The sequence below is a fragment of the Enhydra lutris genome, unplaced genomic scaffold, assembly GCF_002288905.1.
Source record: "Enhydra lutris kenyoni isolate GAN:26980312 unplaced genomic scaffold, ASM228890v2 scaffoldscaffold5, whole genome shotgun sequence".
NCBI lineage: Eukaryota > Metazoa > Chordata > Mammalia > Carnivora > Mustelidae > Enhydra > Enhydra lutris.
The window spans coordinates 10,281,985-10,308,998 of NW_019154089.1; the positions used below are offsets into that span (position 1 = coordinate 10,281,985).

Genomic DNA, 27,014 nt, shown 5'->3' on the forward strand with positions numbered 1-27,014 from the left:
GGACAGGGCACCAGGAGATGAGGGGGGCAGATTGGCACACTTATGTGGTTGTCCCCGTGGAGTGAGTGCCCTTACAGAGTCTTACCTGTATGTGGCCCCAGACAGCTGGGTGTAACCTGGTGCAGCACAAATGATTTCCATGAGGAGCAGGGACCTGAGTATAGTTTGAATCCCTTAGAGGCAAATGCTGGGCACTCAAGCTTTGAAAACAGAGTTAATACCAAGCGGTTGTCTGCCAGGCATCCACAATGAGTGGGTCTGCCCTCAGGAGTCCCCAGGACCTTCATCTCTCCTTAATTCAGTTCTATATTGGGCTAAAACCTATTACAGATGAGAGGAGGAACAAGAAGTTAAGCTCTACAAATATGGCTAAGACAATTGTGCACGATGAATTTCTTGTATTGTAAAGCTGCACTTCCGTGTTCTTTTTTTCAAGTTATCTTTAAGAGAGGTAGAATGATGCGGTAATCCCAAAGGCTGATTAATGGGAAGAGGAGGAAGTTCCTTTTCCACTTTATGCACTAAACTGTCTGGGGGATGGGGGAGTCAGGGTCCGGTGTTCTAGAGCAAAGAGAAGGCAGGTGACTTGATTCTCCATCTGTGACCAACATCACATCCCCAGCTATCGCGGCAGGCAATGGCAGGTGGCCTCAGGGTGCCAATAAGCTTAGCACATATTTGTAGCAAGAACCATCCTCATCTAGGCAACCGTGTACTAGGAGCCCTGTGTTGTTCTTACCTGTCTCTTACTTAGCCTTTAGACGAGTCCTACCAGGGAGCTGATTCTATCCTTTCTCAGAAACAGTAACTTGCTCAGGGTCCAACAGTTAACAAAAGACACAGTTAGGATTCAGATGCTACTCCCTTAGCTGTTTTTCCTGTGCTTTTATAGGGCCTTTTCTGAGACCATATGGGTGGTGATACATACTTCCTGAGAGCCACCAGGGCTCACACTAGCCAACGTGGATCAATCAGTAAGCCCAACTGGCTGTAAATGTAATTAATTATAGAACGAGGGCCCGTTCCAGTTTAGGTGTACTGAAATTGCTACATCAAACGGAGGCATTTATAAAGCAATCCTGAGAAAATGAGAATCGGTTTGAATAAAGCCCCCAACACACCTTTCCTGGCTTAAATCGGAATAAGAGCAGATAAAACAGCATGAACTCAACCCAACAGTCAGCACAACCAGTTTTCATCTGCACACCTGGGGCAGGCAAAAAAATGCTTTGCTCAACTTTCTTAGGGACGATGGCGGGAGGGACAGGGCACAGAGGTCAGCCGACAATTGTTGGTGCTGTTTTGTTCTCTATCCTGTGTTTCATTTTGGTTGTTATAGCGGCTTTTCTTTGATTTTGATCCCGAATTCCTGGTCACCCCAGAATTCCTACCAAGGTTTCTAGAACAAAACAGAGAAAGCCAGCATATCTCAGGTAACATTTGCCTTCTGCAAAACAATGACACTTAGCTGAACATTCCACAGTACATTCATACCACGTGAGCGTGTTTTTCTGCAAATGTTTATTTCGAAAGATTTTTAAGAAATTTCAAGCCACTGTATCTGCGTCAGTTTTCTTTAGGTGAAAAATGTGCAAACAGTCACTATGAAAACCAAGATGCAGGCAACAAGGAGCAAAATCAGACCTATACGACAGTATTTTGAATGCTTTTCTTGTTCCTCTTCCTTTTTCAATAAGGTATCAAAACCAGGCGTGTACATGTCTCCCAACCAAAACCGCAGGTCATTAGGATTTTCCTAAAAAGAAAACAAAAATTACGTAGGAGAATAGGATCAATCAGCAACCAGTGTTACAGATTTACTGACACTGCAGAACTGCTGATTTTTCATCAGCAACGGCTTGCAGCTGAGGTGCCCGCCCTCTCTCTCCCTCTCTAGTCTCAGTGAACTTTAAGCCAGCTTTGGGGGTCAGTAGCACCCTGCTAGGTGCAAAACGGGCACACACACAGGGAGCTGGGCAAATGCTGGTGGTGGCAAAACAATTCCTCCACCGTGCTGCTACCATTTCAACTTCCTGGTCTTAAAAAGCTAGTGAAATAAAATTTGGATGGGCTATGCAGAAGGATAGATAATCTTGCAATCCCTGTCTGCTTGACTTGTATCCTTCACATACTTTGTGTCCTCATCAAAGTCAAGTCTAATGCCTACAATCCTTAGGAAGAACTTCCGTAATTCCAGACTCCTCTTACATTCTGCTCCTAATTAGCCCTGGTAGCTAAATGTGGGGCTTCTTTTCTCCTTTCTTATTTATAATTTAGAAAAATGGTATTGGCTAAAGGCACTTGGAGGTTTTACAGCCCATAAGAGGTGAAAAAGTTTCGGAAAATAAGTTAGGGGCTCTGTCTGCTGGTTATGAGATGCACAGGAATGGTGAGGAAAGAAGTTGAATTTATGAAGTCTAGAAAGAAATTCTAATGAAAACTAAAGCTATGACTTTCAGAAGCATCCCTCAAAAGAGTGTTCGTGAGGTCTGCAAAGGCTTTGAGAGAAACTCTATGTGTGGCAGATGGGTGGGGAGGGGACAGTCCCCAGGTTCAGTGAAGCAATGCATCCATCATATCTATATTTGCTCTTCTGCAACAGAGCTCATGGAATTTGCCAACAGAAATATTACTCATTGCCAATGATGTTCAATCTCCTTAGCCTACATCCAAACACTTTTTAAGTGTTTTTGAGCCTTATTTTCCTGTTATTCTATTAGTTAAATTGTAGTGACAACGACACCGCACTATTTACTGTTCTGACAATCTTACTTTCTGGAATTTGTGCTTTTTTTCTCGCTACTCCAGACGGAAGAGCCTCCCCGCTCATGCCAACCATCCATATCTTTTGGAATTCTATGCATCCTTCCAGGCCAGCCTAAATTAACTTTTTTCGTGATGTCTTTTTATAATCCAGTGTGATTTTGTCCTCCTTTTAAGTCTGCATAGCCCTTTCTATTATTATTACAACCTTATCCTCTTCTTTTATTTTGCTCTATAATTATGGTTTTGTTACTCTGGTCAGTTAGATGAACTTTTTGATGCAGGGACAGTAATGAAGACAGTCATCTTCATAACCCTTTTGCCATTCAGGTAAACAATAAAAGAGTAGAGACGAGCCTCTGTCACATGGTTAAGAAATATTTGTGAAATAGAACAATACATGCTTTCCTAATTGTAGAAAGTGACTTTTTAAGCAGCCTAAGTGTCCATCAAAAGATGAATGGATAAAGATGTGATATATAATGAGATATTATTCAGCCATAAAAAGAAATGAAATCTTGCCATTGGCAAAGACATGGATGGAGCTAGAGAGTAATTTAATGCTAAGCAAAATAAGTCAGAGAAAGACAAATACCATATGATTCCACTCATGTGGAAATGAGCAAAGGAAAGAAAGCAAATGAGCAAAGGAAAGAGAGAGAGAAAGAACGAGAGGGAGAGAGAGAGAGAGAGAAGCCAAGAAACAGACTCTTAACTAACTATAGAGAAAACAGAGGGAAGGGGGCTGGGGAATGTGAAAGCCAGATAGAGATTAAGGAGCACACTTTTCATGATGAGCCCTGGGTGAATTGTTGAATCACTATATTGTGCACCTGAAACTAATACAACACTGTATTTTAACCACATTGGAATTAAAATAAAAACAATTAAAAAAAAGAAAGAAAAAGAAAAAAAAAACCCTAATTTCTTAGAGGACCTGACCTTCAGACTCGTGATAAGAACAAAACAAAACAAAACAAAAAAACCCCCACAAGATTACTGTTGCTATGGGGGAGCATCTGTTATGGAAACTTCTTTGGAAAAGAGGCTACATTAAGGAGGAGATATGTTCAATCTACTAGAAGATTAAAAAGCCTCAAAGACTCTGGACAAGATATTTCAAGAGTGCACATTCGGGATATTTAAAAGTATCAGATTTTAAGGGGACACAATATTGTCTCCCTCGCGACAGAAAAAAACTCTTCAGGTGCTTAATGTATGGGACTCAGAGCAGATACACCTTAAATAAAGTGTATGTGGAAAAAGTCAGGCCTCCCTGACCTCAGGGCAGGCAGAGGCCAGCCAAAGCTGGGGAGGAATCTGGTCCACTCAGAAAACAGAGGACCATTCTCCTTGCTTTGCAGGTATTTCTAGATCTTCTATGTGATAGATGACACCAGGGGGAAAAAAAGAAAACAAAGAAAAACTGAAGTTGGGTTTAAGCTGGGTGAATGAGTTCATTGCATACTTTTCCTGTGTTGAAATGTTTTTGTTTTGTTTTGTTACTGAGACACAGGAAAGCGTCCAAAATGTAAATCTGTAATCTTAAATCACTGAGTGGGCTTGGAATACCATGACCCTTGATGAGAACTGCTTTGCCCCATGCCTAAGAGCATCGAATAGTTTTGAATCAATGTAGGTGAGGGAATTCTTGAGTCTTCATGAAATAAATGGTCACAAAACTAGGGGAAAACATACATAATCTGGTAAATCAATTTTCAAAAACCATTAACCTTCTAGGTAAATCTTTCTGTGTCACATCATTTCTTTCTCTCTACACCAGAGAGATGCCAGTAATTGCTGACATAGTAAAACTAAGAACAAATCCATAGGAGAGAGAAAGGGATGCCAGGAGCCCAAAGGACCTCAACTCTAGAGATCTGGGTCTAGTGAAGAGTGCTTGTCACCTTAATACTCAAGTTTTTTTTTAAAGGAATATTTGACAGAACTTCTTCATCAATTGAAGGAAGTGATTCTTTGGTTTGAGTACCTTCAGATGCCCAGAAAGGTTTGTGTGCAGGGAATGCCTGTCATATTCCTCAACCGTCCACGATGGATGCTTTTTTCTTTCTTCCATGGATTCCTCCAAACTTAGGTCACCATAGAGTGGGTTATTCTTCAGAACTGAAGACAAGGATGGTGGGGGATGGTCCACAGCAGCAACGCCCTCTGGCCCGGATCTCCTCATTCGCTGAGCAGGAATGGTCTTCTTTTCTCTCTGTTAGGAGACACAATGACAAGTCTTCTCTTACCAATGGGCCATGGGCAGCAGAGGATGAAATGCGAAATAATGGCCCCTGAAAATCTGCTGATTCTGCCTGGAAACCCAACAGATGAGGATAATGAATGAGGAAAGGATTCTAGGATCTAGTCTGACCTAGAATCCCGCCATTAATTGAGTGTTTTTCTTTGCATGTGATCTTGTTCAGCTTCAGTGATCATTCATTCAAATGCTCTTTTATAACTACAGAGAAAGAACATTGTTCTTTAATTCAAATAGCAGAATTCTGAACAAAGCCAGTTTTTTTCCAGCTCACTTGCATTGAGATTTAATGACATTTTACTTCTATTTGTGCATTGCATGACTGATAAAAATAATATTTAATGTTGCTGTATTAATGCAGCAAAGTCAAGATTAAAAGGCATTTTATAGATATGCCTTGGCTTTCACAAAAACTCTCTCAGGACTCCTATTTCAGACAGCTTGGAGGACAGAACAGCATCGTACTCCTTTATGTTTCTACACACCAGCTGGTTAGTAGATGGCTCTAATATTGACTTTCAGATTTTTAAAATCTTTTTTTACTGAAGCCAAATTTACATGTAGAAAAGTACACATATAAATATATAGCTCAATAAGAAAGAGGACATTACCAGCATACATCCTGTTCCCTTCCAAAACCCTTTCCCTCTCCCTGCCCAAGGGCAACCAGTATCTCAAATTTAACAGCGTAGGGTAGTTGTGTTTTTCCTGTGTCTGATTTGACCTTCAGGGTTTTATTTTGGTTGTGTTTGTTTGTTTGTTTGTTTTTGTTTTTGTGACTATAAAATTACTATGGAAGTAGAAAAATCTAGCTTTAAAATGTGTTCATAGGCTGAATAAAATTAAGAAGAAACAAAAAGCTTATAGATTAATGCCTCAGTTATCATGGGGCATCAAGGGAAAGAATTCCATATAAGTTAATTTTCAGAAAACTTAGACTTAACCCTAATGGTGACACATTTCATGAATTTACAGCAATTTTTCAACACACGTTTCAATAATATTTAATAATATTCAATGTATGTGTTTCAATTAATATTCCTCTGAGTCATATTTATGAACATCAAGACACTGATTTGCTCAGCTCATATTGGGGTATATAGGTCACATTAAATATGTATTTAAGTAAGCTAGGTTGTGAACTAATACTACATACAGTTTCCTTCTGAAATGGTTGATAAACCAAAAAAAAAAAAGCATCTAGATAAAACCATTCACATTCTCTTTGACCTTAGGTTTCCCTAATTTTCTTAACCTGTCTATTTTTTACATACTTAGAGGTCAAGTTGGAGATCTTCTCTGAATTTATTAGGTTGTTGGTCTGCTTAAAATCAATTTATATTCTTCAATACTGAAATTTGCAATGAAATAATACATCATCTTGACTTAGCATTTGTCTTTAAGATGGATAGCCTCATAAAAATGTTTCTGAATTGAGAAAAAACAATTTGATATGAAACTTCGATCATTTCAGCTTAGCATAATTCTGACTCAAGGTTTTTCTTCAAGGCTAGACATCTTTGATCATCTTTGAGAGGGATAATTCTTCAGACATTGACAAATGTGCTTTGTCAGTTTTCATGCCTGCTAGACCATTCCTTGAGCTTCTTAAATAAGAAAGCTCTATAAATGAGGAAAATACAGTTTTGGGGGTCAGGAAAAAAATAACAGAATCTATTAGAATGTATAAAGACTTTGAAAAACTAAAAGGTATAAGATAACAAAATAATTTTAATAACTAATAATTCAGAGCTATAGTCTAAAAGGAATATTCAAGCCCTTAATTCTAAACCACATTGTTGAAAGTCTGAGTTTATCCTACTATATGATGCCATTTATGTTTTGTGTTGCATGACAATTTAATGTCTGAAGGACATGTGAAGAGAAAATTAATAGAATATCTTTGCTAAGGATCTGATGACAGGATAAGAAACAAGCTTCATTTATATTTTGGTAATATTTTTCAAATACCTTAAGAAAGAAAAAAAGCATGTATTTGAGTCTAACTCTTGATACGACATTCTGGATAGATCACATTTACCAAAGAAAAACTCAAAAATAATTCTATTATTTTAGTCATATAAACTCTAAAATAACTTGTATTTTAAAATATTTAAGGAAAGTAACACTTCAAAGTTTACCTAGACTTTTCTGTGTTCACTGTTACCTTGTCCATTTATCTTTAATATCTTTTAGTCATTACTTATGTCATTTACATACAAGTAAACTATCATTCAGTAAAAGGAGTGAATTAGAATGCATATTGAGACAAACAAAAATTTAGACTACAGAATTAACAAGCCAATAAAGAAAGAACCTCTAAAAAATGTACTTCAGGAAAAAAAACTTAATAATAAAAGTAAAGATTAATATGCAAAAAGAAATGCTGAGCAAAAGAAAAGAAAAGAAACAAGAAAACTGATAAATCTTTATTTATCTTAGATAAATCTATCTAACCAAGTATGGATTTTATGGTAAAATAGAGATAATAATTACTAATTTGTGAGTTTTTAAATAAGGGACAATTAAATCACTGGACTGTAAAATTGACAGAGATATTTTTGATTAGAACATTTTAAGAAATCATGTCAGAGTATAGAAACTTTACTAAAAATAGAGAAAGAATATATAGTTTCTAAATCAGTAAAGCAATAGAAAAAAAATGAAGGAAACTTGATCTTAAGACAATAAAACCAGAAGCAAAGAATAGGGGGAACCTCGGGAAAACAGAAAAATTTTAGAAATCATCATGTTAAATGTAAATAGACTAAACCTTCTATTTTAATGACAGAGATTGTAAGATGAGATTTTTAAAATTCAATTATGTAATATTTACAAGAAGAATTCCTAAAATATAAGCTCTCAAAGAATGAGACTGAAAGAACATGAGAAGATATACTGGCAAATAGAGAGAAATGAGAGCTCTGTATTGTGGTGATTGGTTAGATGCTTATGAATTTCATTCTCCCTTCCTGAGCATAAAGGATGACTGGTTTTCCCAGTCTGGCTTGAAGTTATAATGGGTCCAGCTCTTTCCTAGTTGATGATGTATGGATAAAAGTAACAGAAACCACCATGGAACCTGGTCCCTGAAATGTCCCACAGTGTTTTAGGCTCACTTTCCTCATTTCCATTTTTGTGTCACTATGAAGCAAGGGTTCTGTGATGGCAGAACTACAGGATGAAAGAACTTGATGCTCAGGGTTACTTCTTGGAAAAGAGCTGCTCCTAAAATCCACTTGCCTTTCTCAGACTTTTCATGAGCAAGCAGTTGATTTTATTTTGGAGTGCCTGGTGTGGTTCAGTCAATTAAGTGTCCAACTCTTGATTTTGGCTCAGGTCATGAACTCAGGGTCCTGGGATTGAGCCCAGCGTCAGACTGTGAGCTCAGGAGGGAGTGTGCTTAAAGATTCTCTCTCTCCCTCTGCCCCTCTCCCTGCATGCACACACTCTCTCTAATAAATAAACGGATCTTTAAAAAAATATTTTGTTTTTAATTAGTGATATTTTGTGAGGATATGTGCCATCACAGCATAGCCTGCCTTATCCTCTCTAATACAAAAAGTAATATATCTTAAAATTCCAAATATGGGATGAAAAAATCATGAGCAGCTGGAATGGTGGTTATTAATATCTTATAGGGAAAAAAAATTGGCATACATGTCATCTGTCATATTTGGGAACCCAATCACATGTAGCTCTAGAAGAGATTCTTATAAATAATCAGAACATTTACATATATATAATGACATTACAATTATCAGAACATTAATATGATACAAGAAAGAGATGAGATTAGAGATTAGAGAAAGAACCGGACAGTAGGAAAAAAGAAATGAAAGAGAGTAGAGAGGACCTAGAAATTCAATGCCTACTATCTTTCTACTGTTGAAAATCTACTTGTAGAACCCACCACTAAAACACAGAATTAATTAAAAAAAAAGAAAGCAGTGAGCAAAATATGCCTATTGCAATTTCTCAATCAAATAAAGTGACTCAAGAAAAAGATTACATTAGGCTGTGCTTTCATAACTCTTATCCTTGAGAGATTCTACGTGGTTGTCACTGACTCTAAAAATATAGAAATGGAGGCAAAAAACCAAGGTATTAAAGCCTTTTGGAGAGTTATGCCTTCAAAGAACTTTGGGTGTGTTCACTAACATAAAAAATTGACTGTAAGTAGTCAGTCAGGTCAGATAAGATTACATTAATAAATAATTTCCTAAATTCTGTAAGAAATATATGACCAAAGAAATCACATGCCTATACCTAAAAGCTTTTGAATGTTTAGAATTAACCACAAAACAAAACAAAAGAAAGCAGTGATAATAATCCTAGATTTCTAAATTTCCTTGAGGAGTAAACTTTGAAACCTATTCTTGAAGAAGGGTCTACTTCTGATGTGGCAAAAGAGTACAGTGAACAAGGGGATGCTTCCTAGAGGGTGGAATCAAGGACTATATAGAACAGTGCCTCAGAAGTTATTCTAAAAAGCAGAACTGTGGCCTAATCAATCGTCCACACCTTCAAGGAAGGAGTCCACATAAACTATTCCCATGAGACCTCAGAATTACTTTGGAAGAGTGACTCCCATGTTTCTATTTTATTTATTGATCTATTTATTTTATCTATTATTTATTAAAGGTTTTATTTATTTGTTTTTGTGTGTGAGAGAGAGAGAGCTGACAAGTGTGGGGGGAGGGGCAGAAGGAGAAGCAGACTCCCTGACGAGCAGGGAGCCCAACATGGGACTTGATCCTAGGACCCTGGAATCATGTTCTGAGACAAAGGCAGACACTTAACTGACTGAACCACCCAGGAGCCTGTGACTGCCATGCCTTTAATTTTTCCCATTCAGAAAGGAAGAATTTATAGATACAAAATAAATATTTATATATAATATATCATAATATTATAATCATATATTTATATAATATAAAATATATTTATAAGTATACAAATTTATGTAACTATACATCATATATTTACATAATATGTAAATTATATAAATGTATTATATAAATATATAATATACATATATATACATATATATACACACACACACATATATATATGTATATATAATGTAAATATGTTCAAAAGAATGATAAACTGTGGCAGAGCCTGGCTAGCAAATCCATTTCTTCTTTATAGGCATGGGACAGTCCGTGGATTAGGATTTAGGACTGGATTGGGACATATCCCAACTCAGGGTTGACCCCTGAAATCCCTGGAAAGATTCCTGGATTACTCTCTTTCCAGTAGACAGGTGCAACAGAGATTCTGATATAGTAGACCCTCAGTGAAGGAACAGTCTGGATTCAACTTAGAGGTCAGGCCCCTATGACATCCATTTCCCCCACATCAGACCTTGTGTGAGAAATACATTCCATTGTGTTGTCACTAAAACTTTGAGTAGATTTGTATCCACAATGTAACTTCAGCTACCACTAACAAGTATAAATAAGAGACCCTTAATCTTAGGAAACAAATTGAGTGTTGCTGGGGGGTGGGGGACAAGGGATAGGTTTGCTGGGTTATGGACACAGGGGAGGGTATGTGCTATGGTGAGTGCTGTGAATTGTGTAAGATTGATGATTCACAGACCTGTACCCCTGGGGCAAATAATACATGATATGTTAATTAAAAAAGGATATATGTAATCCTTTGTTAATTAAAAAAGGATATATATATATATGTATATACATATATATATATATGGCAGACAAAATAGATTTTAGATAAAAGACTTTGTTAGATACAGAGGATTGCTATGAAATAAATAAAAATAGGTATCATTAGTAAAATATAATAATTCTAAACTTATATGCATCTAATAGTCTCAATCTTTGTAAGGCAAAACTGGAGATAATTACAAGGAGAAATTTTTACCAAGCAGACAAAACAATTACTAAAGATAAAAAGGATTTGAGCAATAAAATTAAGTTTGATTAAGTGATATATACTGACATCTTTACTAAACAATTGAAAACATTAATTTTTAACATATACACTGCATATTTACAAAAATTGATGTGCTAGACTCTAAAGTAAATTTCAAAGACTCAATATTACATGAATCATGCTGTTTGAACACAATCAACTTAGAAATTTATATATCAATATCAAAAAGTTAAAGTATGACATATTGTAGAAAACTAAAACACACACTTTAAAGAAACAATAATGGAAATTAAGAATGTAGAACAGAATGAAAATGAAAAATGCTACATTTGTAAAATTGTTGGCTGGAGATGAAATGGTATTTTGAGAGACTACAATAGAAGTATATGTTTGCATGACAAAAGCAGAATGAGAAAATTAATGAGGTAATAAGAGACAATGAAGATAGAAGTAGGGAAAATTACCCTGTATGTTAACTGCAATTTAAAATAAAAATTTAAAAAACATAGAAATCATACATGGTACAAAAGAAAAAACAAATACACAATGAAGCGGATGAATGATGTTGAAAGCTATTTCTCTGGAAGGGCTAGAAAGACAGAAAACACTTCTGGCAATGCTGCTCAGAAAAAAAAAGACAGACATCCACAGGGCTAGAAACGTAAAGGAAACATGAGTAAAGAATAGCAGAGGGGTGCCTGGGTGGCTCAGTGGGTTAAGCCTCTGTCTTTGGCTCAGGGTCCTAGGATGGAGCCCCATATCGGGCTCTCTGCTCAGCAGGGTGCCTGCTTCCTCTCTCTCTCTGCCTGCCTCTCTGCCTACTTGTGATCTCTGTCTGTCAGATAAATAAATAAAAAATATTAAAAAAAAAAAAGAATAGCAGAGATTAAGAAATGTAACATACGGATAATGAGAGGAATTTTGAGAGGAATTTGAAAACTTTACATGCAACTGGGCAGTTTCCCACATAGCTTAGGAAACTTAAAGAAAAACAGAAAATGTTAATAAACCTGTAATCATTTTACTATGGAATCAGTAGTTTTAAATCTATCCCAACTGCACAAAAATTGAAAAATACCAGGCCAAGTGAGTATGGCAGTCAACTTCTACCAGATAGTCTTGAAAATGAATCATTCCTATTATTGTCAAACCCTTCTAGAAAATGGGAAAACAAAGTAAATACTCCTTAGTTCACTTTATGAGGTTAGTATAAACTCCAGACAAAGGCAGTAAGTAAAAGAAAAGGTAATTTATCATAGGCCAATTTCTCCTATAAGCATAATGCAAAAATCATTAATAAACTATTGCTAAATAGAATCCTACAATATGTATAAATTATACATACCAGGACAAGAAAGATTTATACCAGGAAAGAATTTGTACCTAGAGGGTGATTTAAAAAATTAGAAGATTAATAAAATTCACCACATAAGGAAAAAAAAGTAGGATTTTGCAAAACAGATTCTGAAAAAGATTTTGAAAACATGAAAACATTTTTAAAGTACACTTTCTTAGCAAACTAGAAATAGCAAGGGATCTTTAAAAATGAATTAAGAGAATCTGCCCAAAACAATTTACCAAATAGTTTACCAAGGCACAGTTTACCAAATAGTTGCAATATGAGAAATGTTTGTTTTAGTTTCAGAATACAAGGATGCCAGTAATCACAAATATTTATATGTTATTGTAATGGAAGCCCTAAGCAATACAATAAGAACACAAAAAGAAATAAAAGGAATAAAATTTTAAATAATGAAACAAAACAGCAGATGCCATGATTATCTATAGGGATATGTATTATCGAAATAAAACAGATTAACAGAATTTCCGGATTTAAGATCAATATGTAATAACTACATAGTCTCTAATAATCAGTGGCATACATTAGTAACAATTTATTATGAAATATGATTTAAAATGTTCTAGTCTTAAGAGCACAAAGCTTTATCAATATTTAGATATAAACCTAATGAACTTTATGAAAACTTCTATGCGGAGAATTATAAGACATCGTCGAAAGGCCATAGGAAATACTGAAGAAATGAAAAAGAAGCATCATCTTTATGGATTGGGAGAATCAAGATCATAAAGATTACCATTTTCCCCCAATATGATCTGTACATGCAATGAAATTGCTTTCATAATCGTAACGCAAATATGGCATTTTATTTATCTATTACTTGTGTCAGTACAAACTGACACAAACCAAATTTGTGGTCCCCAATGACTACAGTAATTCTGTTTCTGAAGTACTAGAATGGCTATTTTTATAAAACACAGATTGGATTGCGTGATCCTCTTGCTTAAAAATTTTACCAGGCCCTCAAAATTTTCAGGATAAAATTTAAAATCTCAGAAAACAAATCCCAAGCTTTTGTGGTCTGACCCAGGCCTCTCTTGAATTTTGTTTCCTGCCTTCCTCTCCACCTACCCAGGACTCTGGAGTCCCACACAAGCTTTTGTAACACTGACGGTGTCCTTCATAAAGGCTTCAGTGCCAGAGGCATTTGGGTCTGGTCTGAGAACAGTACGGTGGGACAGTGTTGGTGTTGTTTCTGGCCGCACACTGTCTAAGGCTAAATTCCAGACCCCACTGGAGATTTTTTAAACTGCATAAATTTAGACTAACTTGATATATCATGTTCTGATATTTGCACGTAAACCCCTGAGCAACAGAACAATGCCCTTCAGTCTACTTCCTAGATAATAATTTAAGTGCCTCAAAGGTTCTATAGCATTTCCCCAAATATAGGATTAAAAATGGGAGAGTATTGTGTATGCAGGGCTGTTCTTTTCAGAATAGTAAGTGGAGGATTAGGAATAGAGACATTTTTAGGGAAGGCATGATGGATCTCATGGACCTGTACAGAGCCAGATTGCTAAAATGTACAATTATAGCCTACAAAACAAAAACAACAACCAAAAAACAAACAAAAACAAAAGAAAACACAGCCCAAAAATACCCAAAAGAAAAAATCTGAGATAGAAGAGACGTTAAAATTTACAGGGAAAAGTTAGCTATTAAGACTTAAAAAAAAAAAAAAAAAAAAAGGCAAGGAAAGTTGATTGAGGAATAAACCCAGCAAATGACACCATCTAGAAATCAAGAGAAGAGCAATCTCTTGTCCTTGGCCTTTTGGTCCAGCTCACAGATTTAGCACCAAATGCTCCTGGAAACCAGGAAAAGATAAAACAAAAAGAGATTAGTCTGAAACGTTTACGAAGTCTACCTGCTAATAAAAAAAAGTGGGGGGGATACTACAATATCTGAAAAAACATATTTTATCACTTAAACTAAAAAAAAGGTTTGCCTTTTCCTTTTATTATCTCATTTTATACAGGGATTGGCAGAAATATTTGGAATACAATTCCAAAGCCTTCATCAGATACATGCCCCAAATTATTTTAACAACCAGAAACATCAGATTTTGGCAAACGTTTGTTCATTGCACTGAGATGAGATTTATGGTGAAGCTTCTTTACTTCTCCAGTTAAAGAATTTAAGAAAAGTGTAAATACAGTGAGATCAGGAAATACATGCTAGTTCTCTCCCCCTGCAAACTTCAATGACCTATGTGTTTGCACAGCGTGGAATCCAGTGTCTGGGGCTGCTGGCAAGCATGAGAATGAGGGCTCACTTTTCTATATGCCCAGAATTGCTTCTGTATGTAAAAATGGTTGACAGAACTTCTTCTGGAAATGGAATGTGAATTTTTAAAGAAGCTTTGAGATATAAATCATGGATAGAAATACGATGCATGTACTGAGAAATTCAACTTCATATTTGGGTTATAGGATATGGGTTTTAACTGCTGAATTACCACTAATATTGAAGGCAATGGTTGGAGGTTAAGTCCTTTGACAGTCTCTGAGGTGGTCTGAAGCCCAAACACCAGGCATCTGGGTGGTGCAAGACCCTGGGATAAGCTGACACAACTCTGAAATCTGTGTGGATTTCATGTGAGTATAAAATCTACCGCTTGAGTTATGGTTTGACAGATGTGTTGACTATATTCCCTAATACCACCACCCCCATCCGCACTATAAATTAAAAAATGCAAGTAGTATTATCTACTGTTTTTCAAAAAAATCTAAGGAAAGGATAATTTCAACACAATTTGGAATACTGTCAAATAATAATACACATTTCTTAAACTTTTATAGGAAACCTTTTCTCTCAGTTGTTTTTACCTCATATTATTTATATTTGTTCTCAGTTTTAAACAGATATGTAAAATTAATATTATACTAATTTCTCAAGTAGATACATTGAGGCATAAACAAAATAAAGGTGATAATACATGTCTCTTAAAGGGGCTTACTGTGAATTTGAGGCAAGAAACCAAGTTTCTGGGGCGCCTGGGGGGCTCAGTTGGTTAAGTGTCTGCCTTTGGCTCAGGTCATGATCCCAGGGTCCTGGGTTCCCTACTCCCTGGGAAGCCTGCTTCTCCTTCCCCGCCCCCACTCCTGCTCTCTCTGTCACTCTGCCACATGCGCACTCTAATAAATAAAATCTTAAAAAGAAAAAGGAAATCAAGTTTCTCACCCCTTTATTCAATGCTCTTGCCATTGGCTCAATGTATCCCCAACAGAATGAGGATTGTAAATGAAGAACTTTTGACAGCTGCCACCTTATGCACACCTAACACCTCAATACACCAGGTACACTCACTACAGCCACTTAAAACTTTCATATATCTTTTTATTTTAGATTTATATTTTAGCCAACAAAAATACCACTCCTGAATTTTAAGTTCAGCCACGGAAAGAAGAATTACTTCTTCTAGTAGTAAATATAAATCGTACCTAGTCCTAATTTGGGTCATGCCTAACAAATTATCAGAATTTGTAAGATTTATTCCCCCCATACTATGCATCATTTCAACAGTAAGTTGGCCTTTATTCTGTCATTTAACATTTTTTTAAGAGTAAAAGGAAAACTAAATTTAGTAAGTTTATGTACAGTTTACACTTACCAATAACGTATCTAAAGACACAAGAAGCAGATTTTTACCTTGGGTAACTACTTCAGCTCATCAGAACGTACCTGTTGAAAGAGATTCCCCTTAAAAATTGGATGCATTTTATTGAGGTTTAGGAACAACATTCAACAGAGCTTTAAACTGTGAAGATTCCCATGAAGGAAATAGGTCAACTCTAGTACCAAACAAAAGACGTTAGATTGATGTGTTCCAACCTCAAAGGAATTTACTGGATACGTTTTCTTTTGACTAAACTTCATAGCCTAGGAGGGCCAAGGTTTTCTGAATTGATTTTTGAGTCATTTTGTTCCACGATATTAACAACAAGGAAGGAAAAGGAGGAATTTCACCACATTTAAGTTAAAATAGGAAAACCATAACTACAAAGGTGTGTATGGGGTTGGTAGGGGGAGAGTTTTGAAGATTACAAAGGGGAAGGATGTGAAATATTTTACAACGGCAGTTGTCCTAACAGGCTGCCTGATGAGGGAAATAAATTAAAACCCTTATAGGTGGAGGAAACACTTACATAATCATTTGAGTGTACTTGGTTTTGAATGATCTCATGATAAAGGTCCCGAGGAGCCCACAAACACACCACAAAGGAGTCATTTTACACCAGGACTCATGAGTAGCAACTGTTTCTTAAAAGAAAACAAATTTCTGTTCAGGGAATTTGAACCACTCCAAAGGGTTTAATGACATGCAGGGGTTTGTAGGTCAGTCACATCTGTTCTGAAATGAAATGCTTCTTCCTGTTTCTAAATTGACTAACCCTTAACCCCATTAGCCCTCACATCTCAAAACAGAGATGATTCCTGTTTCATGGGCTGTCCAACAGTCAGGGTCCTTATGTTTATTCCAGCACATGGAACTCATCAGCTTTATTCTTCTTGTTCCATCAGCAAAGTGAAGGAAGGTGTAAAAGAAGAAAGCAACAAATAAAGTCTGCATTGGGTTTGACAGTTCTGATCATTATGTCTTGTCCACATGGGTATCTGTGGAATAGAAAAGCATCTAAGACAATAGCCAGCACCTTTCCAAGGAGCAGAGTTCCTCCTATTTTCCTTTCCTGAAGTCATTAGATATCCATTGTTGTGCTGAGTGTTCTCTGCATGAAATGAAAGGGAGTCAGTCTAAGAGGGGCAAAAAGGAGTCCCCTGGTTGCCTCAGAGGCTGTGCCTCAGTGTGAGCGTGGGCTGCTTTGTGCATAGAATACACCAGAAGATAGAGGTATGGCTGTTCCCCAGAGTCTAATTTGCAAATGTAACAAGTGGTTTGAAAAATCCTGAAGAAAAGAAGTAAAATGAAAAGTAGGCACTAAAATGAGGACAGGCCGAAAAGCGAATGCTTAGAGGAAAATGAATGGTAGGGGGAATTCACATATTTTATAAAGTGATAAGCGACTTTCCTGATGCTAAGGAAGAAAGACCTTTTTTTATGTTGCAGGCGTGAGCTGCTCCCTTGTACCATGTTCCCTACAGACTTTTTTTTTTGGTACAAATAATGAAATGGTAGCTAGGGAGAAAGAAACGAGCCCCGCCCCACGTGCTTCATCTCCCGGATTTTACCTGTGAGTACACGAGGTTTTGCCAGTGCTGCACGGTGGGGTAATTCCCCCCTGGAAACCTCGCCAGGCTGGCTTGAAGAAGAGCTGAGCTCCTTGTGAAAGACTTCACATCGAGCTGCAGGAATTTGTCAGGATGGTTGTTGTTTGGCAAAACGGAGAGATCCATGTTCCCCTTCTTCTGCGCCGGAAAACAAAGGAAGTGAGGCTGCTCTCTCCAGACTTGTCCATTATTAATGAGCCCGAGGACGCTCCAACTGGCATCTGAAACCAGGTCTCTCAGCTACACTGGGAGCCACTCTTGAAATGATGTATCAACACACAAGAACAGTACAGCATGCTGCCTTGCCTTTCACACAACACACACACACACACACACCTGCATTCACGGTGCTTAAATGGGACAGATGGGGCTACACTCATCAAATTTAACAAAATGCCAAAATTCGCTATGTAGCACTAAACGTTTCTCTGTACAGCATCGGAAAGAGCAGTTCAAGAGGAACTATTCTCTGGATAATGGAGACTGCCAGCATTTCCGTGTCACAGTCCATAATTGGAGACCATGAAATATCACCTGTAAGGGAGCGATTACTTAGTTTTTCTCTCTGAATGTCGCCAAGCTCACCAGCTGGCTTGGCCCTGGCCCATGCAGTCTCCCACGTGACATGCAGGATCTTGTTTCTTTTTCTGTTTGGACTCCAGAGTCTTGGGCTCCTGTGAAACCTGACCATGTTTAGGTTGTCAGCTTTGGTCTGAACTGAGAAATGGCAAGAATTTGCTATAGGGTTTGCCATAGTAATTTAGCCCCCCAATCTACTGCCTTGACCCATTCATGAGCTGAAGTTTCCCTGGCTCTCTCCAGAGCTACATAATCTCCTTCGGTGTGTTTTGCTGTGCATACAGTACACTTGGAACCAGAGGGGATCATGGCTGCTGGGTTTGGACGAGGTGCTGTCCTAAGTGAACCCATCTGCGGTTCAGAGAGCCAAGGTGGGAGTGAGGCTGCGGACTGTGTACAGGGAGTAGTGATGACTTTAATGGAGATAAGCTCTCACATTTCAAGCTATTCTTTCTTGGGCAACCCATAGTTCTCATTGGGAAAGTATGGATTTCCATCTAGAAGAAGAGGAAAACTTCCCACCGTGAGAAGGCAAAGGATAGACATATCAGCCGTTTGAAAAAGACATAGGTTGTTTGTTACGTGTGCACCTCTGCAAACCCATCTGATTCAGCAGGAAGTTTTCTCTTCCAGGGGTAAATGGGGTCACATGTGGAAGGTATCAGCACCAGATTTCAGAAGAGTGCCATATAGCTTACAAGAAGCAGCAGCCAGAATATTCTCAAATCAAGCAAGGCACTAGAGAGTACTTACCTTCTTTATAGCAATAAACATGGGGGAGTTTAAAAAATATATATCATGTCCTACTTACAGTTGGAAAACTGGATTAAACAATCAACGTTTTCTGTAATAATTATTTTTTGGACCCAAAGTCTTTCACCGACTTATAATATTTCCACACATACATTTGAGGGGGGGTTAACAACATCTTTCCTGGAGAAATTAAGAGGTCCTTCCTAATGACAGTTAACAACAAAACAGTTAAATCACAAGTGCTTCAAGAATCCAGTGTATTACGAGCATGTGCAAGCACTGGGTACTTTCTGGATTCTCCTGGCGGCTGCCAGAATCCATCTAATGAATAAATATTTCTCAGGCTGTTTGCTTTTCCTAAAAGATTCTTCAGGGAATAACACACATCTTCAAGAAGAACCTTACTTCTCTTTGGCTTTCTGTATTGGCAAGTGGAGACAAAGAACCCAGATCCAAATATATTTGATTAGGCCTTTTCCTTAGCCAAAGTATGAGGTAGGTGAAATGAGACTTCAGTTTTCCTTAGGCATCCTTCCTTTAGATCCCTCCGCTGTGCTCTGGATGCCTGGAGGCTTGTGCACGGTCTCCTTCTGTTTTTAGGTTTAGTTTCAGACTCTCCATTTTCTTTCACCATCTTCCATGTAGGTAGCATGCATGACAAAGAGTTGAAAAATCAAAATTTCTTCTCTCTCTCCTGCTACCGGCCATCTCTTCCCCATCCCTGGTTTCTACCTCCAGCCTAGCCCAACCCGGCCCACTCTGTGCCTCTGGTAATGCCAGTTCTTCTGCCTGGAAACATTTCTTCCCAACTCTGGCTGTCAACCACCTCCTCATCATCCTTCACGGGCCATTGCCGATAACTCTCTGCTCACAAAACCTTGAGGCATTTTCCCAAGTAGGTATGGTTTCCCCCTCCTTTGAAATCTTAGAGTGATTTGTTTATGCTCTCACCTTACTGTCCTTCATGATGATGTATTTCATACTTTCCTTTTATAAGCCCTACCCCAGATGATACATTACCAAAGGGCAGCCCTTTTGGATGCTTCCTGCCCCATGAGTCATGTCTGAAGACCCTCATGAAGTCCTTTGCTTGATAAATAATGATGGCAGTTGTTTTTTCCCAAAGCCCTAGGAAGGGCTCTACTCTGGTTGGAAATTGATAATCCAATTAAATTTGATTAAAAAAATGACTTAGTGCTCTTTTCCAAGCTCAGTGAAAAATAGACTATTGCCAAAAATGTTTATGACATACTCTATATTCTCTTCTGGTAGTTTATGAGGCACAAGCTCACACTGAAGGCTCTGAGAAGTTCTGCTTTGATAAGTCCAGCATTGTCCAAATTTATTTGGTCATATAACACCCATTTTATTGTTTTCCTTTTAACTCTTCAAAAAATTTACCTGAGTGTAACTGGACATATATTGGGTCAGGGTTTTTATTTCCTTATTGTCATTAGTAACTTCAGTCTCGAGTGACAACTGTCATAAATACAAAGAGCTCTAATTGCAGGGAAATCTGGTGGAAATATGCATACCTGGGCCTTCTCAACCCTTAGCATGCAGGTAATCATTTGGTCTTTTTCTTTATAACACATTTTTATAAAAGTATCTTTTCCTCTTGGATTTGGACCCAGAATTACTGTTTTTTGAAACATGGGAATTATAAAAATAGACTTAAATATGGTTCACTAGGCAAAATTGTTTACGTACTAATTAACCATATTTTCTTCTTTTCCTGTCCTCATTCTCTCCTTTTTCCCCCTCTTTTCTCCTACTTCCCTTCCTTGCTCACTCCCTCTCTGGTTGTACCAAGAACCAACTGAAATAGCTGTAAGAACGTCCCTCTGAAAAGCCTATACAATGTCTGGATGAGCAGCTGGGGTTCATCAAATTATTGGAGAGTTTGAAAATTACTTGGATAGCTTTGACTATGAAGAAAGCCTGTGACTAGCTTATGAATCATTTTTTTCTATTACCAAACATCCTCCACATTGGTGAACAAAGGAGGTGATAAGGAAAACGGAGTGCACAGAAGTTGGAGTCAGAGTGGCATCCTATTCAACTGTTTTCTTGGGCAAGTTATGGAATCTCTCTAAGCCTGTTTCCTCACCTATAATGTGAGGATAACAATAGTACCTTGTAAGGTTGCTGTGAGGTTTTACAGGTAAAGTGGTTAACAGAATGGTTAGCATACATTAAGGGCTTAAAAAGCGTTATTTCGAGTGGATAAGAATATATATTTTTATTTCACTTGTCTCATAGAAAACTGAAAAAAAAAAAAGAATTAAAGTCATACAGCCATCTTCAATTAAAAGGCATACTGCATTTCCCAGAATTTCCTTATTTGTGTGATTCTGTGTTAGAACTGGCCAAAAGAGGAACTTCATTGAGATTTGGACAGCAATACGAAATAGCACCCCTTAATCTGAAAGTCTTTTTGCAGTCAGGTGCGGTAAGAGACAGAGGCAAAGGGGTCTGGCAGGTTCCGACTGCCTTTGCTTTCTTTTCTTTTCTTTCTTTTTTTTTTTTTAAGACTTTATTTATTTATTTGACAGACAGAGATCACAAGTAGACAGAGAGGTAGGCAGAGGGAGAGGGGGAAGCAGGCTCCCTGCCGAGCAGAGAGCCCGATGCGCTTGATCCCAAAACTCTTGAGATCATGACCTGAGCTGAAGGCAGACTTAACCCACTGAGCCAGCCAGGTGCCCCCTGCCTTTGCTCTCTTGAGTTCTGTGTCCATTGCTGCTTTCCAACTGTCAGTCCTGTTGGCCAAGAGCAAGATTAGATCTACTACCAGGAGTTTGGCCACATACCCACAAGGAGGAAGCTACAGAGGCAACCGCATCCCACAGACCTCTTAACAGATTATCCCTTCTTACGTGGCTACTCTGATTGGTCGGCGGCTACTCTGATTCTCTAACTCTGCTTATGGGTCTTCACTTTCCCAGTTCCTCCTGCAGTTGTGTGAATTCAAATCCGGTGAATGATAAAACTGGGTTTTAAATTCACAGTTCAAGGTTTAAGTTGGGACCCAGAAAGCTTCTTTGACTATCTTCAAATAAAACCTTTTAAACTGTACTGCCAATGTGTCACCATTTGTCATGTCTTATAAATCCAAATGCAGATTCAAGTCCTAGAAGATTCAAGGGGACCAGTAGAAAGCAGGACATGTGAGGTGTTATGCACGTCAAAGGAATTGCAAGATTTCACCAATTATATTAACTGAAACCCAAAGTATATTTATATGGGGATATTTCTTAATGGTTTTGTATTAGGGCAGAAGAAATACAACACTGTATTAGTCTATGTGTTTTTAAATAGGTTCACTAAGAGGAGATTCTGGATTCAAAGTGTTACGTCACGTAACTAGGGGTGACTCTAATGATGTGCCTGAAATCTAGACCCAGAGGTGACCCATGCTGAATAAAATGGAGATGCCACATCTTCCTTATTACAATGTAGTCTATAGGAAAGTATACAAATATTTAGGGAGATTGGTTTTAATATGATAGATGCTCACCTACCTGTTAAATAGGTCCCCTGAGAGGCTCCAGAGGGTTTTCCCTTCACCAAGACTTCGGACTCCCTTCACATCAGCAAAGGCTACCTTGGAATCCTTAAAGAACTTCTCAGGGGTGTTTCTCTGAAAGTCTGGAATAAGGAAATGCTGCTGCAGAACTGGGCTTCTTAAATTTAATGAGGATGGTGGAATTCCACAAGGACAGGAAATAAAGTACTGCATTTCACTATCAAAGACCATATGGGAATGGTTACCATTAAAGGGCAGCAGAATCAAAGACGTAAGGGAACTGGTTTGACCTGCAAAGATTTTGGCTAATTGATTATGGAGTCCCTAAGGCTAAAACAGACGGGCAATACTACTGAAGCCTTACTTGATTTGTTTAAGCATAACATCTCTAGACTTTGTGAAAAGAGGTCTGATTTGGATCACCACATCAGGACATTGCATTCCCTTGGTCAGTCTCCATATGAGAACAGGTTCACTGACTCAGAGTCCTTGAATGAAGGGGAGGGTGGGTCATTTTAAGGAAGGATCCTCCTACATTGTCCAATTTTATACTGTAAATTTACCTTCAAGTTTTCCCTGATGGACACAATGTACTTACTGGAGGAAGGGGAAAAAAAATCAGACTTTTTCATGATTAATGAATCTCATCTGATACTATTCCTGGTGATCCTAAACTCCTACTGTAGCCCCAAAGTCAGAGCAAGAGTGTATGGAAGTCAAATAATTTAACCAAATTTTGACTTAAATCTGTCTCATAAGGATACCAAGAGTCTCTGAAGCCCCTCACCCCCATAGTTATCTTCCTAATTCTGGAAGGCATATTTGGAATAGAAATACTTAGAAACTGACAGACTCCTGCTTACCTTGTTGGTTCCATGATCTAGAGAATGAAGACTTTTAAAATGATAATGGCACTATAGACAAAGGGCTGATATCCAAGATCTATAAAGAACTCCTCAAACTCAACACACACAAAACAGATAATCACGTCAAAAAATGGGCAGAAGATATAAACAAGACACCTCTCCAAAGAAGACATACAAATGGCTAACAGGCACATGAAAAAATGTTCATCATCATTAGCAAACAGGGTGATTCAAATCAAAACCACATTGAGATACCACCTTACACCAGTTAAAGTGGCCAAAATCAACAAGACAGTAAACAACAAGTGTTGGAAAAGATGTGGAGAAAGGGGAACCCTCTTACACTGTTGGTGGGAATGCAAGTTGGTGCAGCCAGTTTGGAGAACAGTGTGAGATTCCTTAAGAAATTAAAAATAGGGCTACCTTATGACCCTCCAATTGCACTACTGGGTATTTACAATACCATCCACTAATTTACCAAATACCTCATTTCCTACTGGTATTCCAGATATTTGTTTCTGTTTAGGGAACCCATGTTACCATAAATAAAAAGTAGCACAGGCCCCACACTCAACGTAAATCTCTGGTACTACCATGTTCTCCCATCACCCTCTAGCAGATGGTCTCACAGAAAGGTGCAATGACTTTTTAATTTTTTCTTTAATATTCAGTTCTAGAACAAGTTGGATGAAAATATGCCGACAATATTGTGTATGGTCTGATTCATCTGCCAATACAGATTTGCTATTTCTACCTAGATTCATGGATTTAGGAATCAAGGGACATAACTGAGAATGTCTCCTCCTACTAATTTTTACCTCTCTCATGCCCCAACTCTCTTACTTAAGATGTGTGGAAATTGGTTAATTTTAAATCTAAGCAATTAAATGCACGATATACATAAGTGCGGGGCCATCTAGAAACTAAATACCCCCTCCGCTTTAAATGAAGGTGAAACACACGAATGAGAGAAGCCTCACAAATGCACAGGTGTAGAGGTTTTACTCTACTTACACTCTATCACGTGAGCCTACACAATTTCAGGGCAAAAGACAGAATACCCCTCCCTGGGTTAGAGGCAAAGGACTTTATTACTCACTGCAAGAGCAGTAGCAGAGAGTCAGCATTTTCTGGCACTGGTTTCCTTACCCCTAATTGCCCCAGAGGGACATGAAGAGAGCCACATAATATCTGCACATGCAGTGGCTTGTACCACAGGAGAGGGACCCCCATTTTAGGGACAGAAACCTATTTATAATGAGAAGTCAGCACGTCTGCCCTTTGCTCCACCATCTCGATCTTCTAAGGCTGCTTGTTATACAAACATTCCTTAGAAGATGGTCCCGAGCAAGAGTAGATGGTTCCGAGATGTGCAGAGATGGAAGAGACCTATGAAGAATGCCTCCTAATAGGAAGCTTCACAAATTTTATTGAAAAAAAAATCTAGAAATCATGTGAATCATGTACAACATTTTCTCACAAGAAAACATTTAAGCTGGTTTTTTAACGTTTCACAGAAGTGCAAAACATTTTTAGTTTTCAAAAGGAAAAAAAACACAATGAAACTACCACAGTATTATAAGTGTTTCTTTTTTTTTTTTTTCTTGTTTCTAGGGAAAAAGCTGAAAAATATTTGGTAAATTTTTTCCTTACGATTTGTGAGGCTAAGTACTATACTCTTTAACAAATCTGCTAAAAAGATACAAGGAAATGGGTGGATCACTGCTTTCTTTGTTCAAAATATTTCAAAAAGCTAAAATCTAATGACAACATGTTAAAATAATACATATTTTTGTAGGATGTTACCATTTCTATAATGGTTTCTCTACACTATATCAACAGTGCAATGGTGATTCAGTGTAAATCATTACAGTGTTTCATTGTTACAATACTTGTGTTCAAGTACATGTTCATGAACATGATCAAAGTCTCTATTTTGACTTTTCTTTTCCATTATTAAAATAAGGTTATAATTACAGTAGAATTTTTCCTGTGGATATCTCTAAATCTGAACCAAATTCATAAGACATTCTCTAAAAACCTGTTCAACACTATGAGGTTTGTTATGTTTACACATTTCCTGTAGCTTACAGAAAATGGGCTAATTCTGCATCAGGACACCAAAACCCAAAAATGACTTCTCTCCATATAAAACTAAACTATTACACTAAGTTAGTATACATTCTGGATAACTCAGCGGTATTGGCGGGGAGAGAATAGCACCTAGAGACAGCCCTAACTGAAAAAAAAAATTTTTTTTTTAAGAGCCTAATGATCTTGTTTTTTTCTTATTTTCCCCTCCTTTTTATTTTGATTCTGGAAACTGGATCCAACTTATTCATATAAAATTATTCATATAAATTTATGAAGCCATATAGTATAAATCGAAATGTTTGTATATCCAAAACAAACACCATATTGGATGTTTGGCAGGCACAAAAATAAATTAATTTGATTAAATTATATGTAATCTGATAATATTTGGTCTGAAAAACATGCTAGTGTGTGTGTTTATAAATAATGTAATTGCAAAGAGCTGTGAGCCAGCCAGCCTGCTCGAGGTCAACTCTTCTGCTGAAGCTTTTGGGCATAGAAGTCCCTACATGTCTCACAGCAGCGCTGATACCAGCGCATGTCCTGACATAGGTTCTTCTCGCGTATCACTCGGCAGTACACGGGCCACTGATCTCCCAGGCACTTGAACGTCAGCGCGGCTGTGAAGCAGAAATGAGGGAACTCAATACAGGCAGATAGCCTAGGTGTCAGGAGTAGAAACAAGTAGCAATCATTTAAGTGGGAGGATTGTGAACATTCACGTCGACTCATTTAATACTACTGTTGACTCATTTAATACTATCTTCTGGAACTTGAAAGACACACACACACATCCTATAATAAGAAATAAAATGAATGAATAATGGTCTCACTTAGGAGCTCGTTCAGACTCATTAAAGCTAGATTTCCCAAATTCAGTGAGTTGAAATACACATGGCTTTTAAGGTTCAATTTTATGGATTTCATTTAAGTTTCTTGTGGATTTTCAGTTGAGAAGATTAAAAATAAAAAATGACTTTGCTCACTATATCCACTTTTATGGGATATAAATGAATAAGTATGGTTATGGATGAAAGCAAAGCAAATACTCTCACACTTATCCCACATTCCTTATTTCTTAGAAAGCAGACATATCTAGGTGGACTATCTGGGGATCTTGATTTCCCAGATCTTTAAAATCAGAACTGATTATCAAAACTGACTGAAATTCACAGTAATAAAATATGTGGAATCTTTCTTTTGCCACCATTCTAAGATGACTCATTATTTTACTTTCAAAACCTCAGGTTTTCCACTGTGCTTGTGTGTGTGGCCATATACCTTCAAGAAATAATAAATAGAGAAAATGTAATTTTAATTAAAAATTTTTAATCCATTATTTTCTGCCACATGATACTTCAAGAAGGACTCAAGCTAATTGCTAGAGGAAGGGATTATGTTGTTTTGAATACATGGATTTAGGGCATCTGCTCTAGGATTGCTTAACTTTTTGTCTTAACTATGCTTAATGCCATTTGAACTGATTATTTCCTAGAAACGTTAATTATTTGGCTTGAAAAATCGAATTTTTGTATTTCTATGAAGAACCAGACTTTTCCATTTGATTGAATCCTATGCATAAAAAATACCTAAGACAATTAAACTCTTTGAATTTTGGCAATATTGTTCTGTATGATTAAATTGTTTCCCTGTAGATTGTACACACAGATT

At 37.5% G+C, this 27,014-nt stretch overlaps 2 protein-coding genes across 2 annotated transcripts in view; both read right to left on the reverse strand.

The window, feature by feature from the left end:
* Positions 1–1,576: 1,576 nt before the first annotated feature.
* LOC111141068 (KIAA1024 like) lies at positions 1,577–22,614 on the reverse strand. The gene is given in 8 exon segments (XM_022493397.1): positions 1,577–1,756; positions 4,754–4,981; positions 17,484–17,660; positions 18,057–18,109; positions 18,112–18,180; positions 18,183–18,239; positions 19,119–19,273; positions 22,379–22,614. Coding segments are annotated over 8 exon segments (1,155 nt in total).
* Positions 22,615–25,354: 2,740 nt separating this feature from the next.
* LOC111141183 (ADAM metallopeptidase with thrombospondin type 1 motif 19) overlaps positions 25,355–27,014 on the reverse strand; it is a 246,812-nt gene continuing 245,152 nt past the window's right edge. Inside the window, exon 23 of the mRNA XM_022493562.1 lies at positions 25,355–25,963. Coding sequence (XP_022349270.1) covers positions 25,812–25,963 — 152 coding nt within the window. The 3' untranslated portion in view covers positions 25,355–25,811. The remainder of the gene's footprint in view (positions 25,964–27,014) is intronic.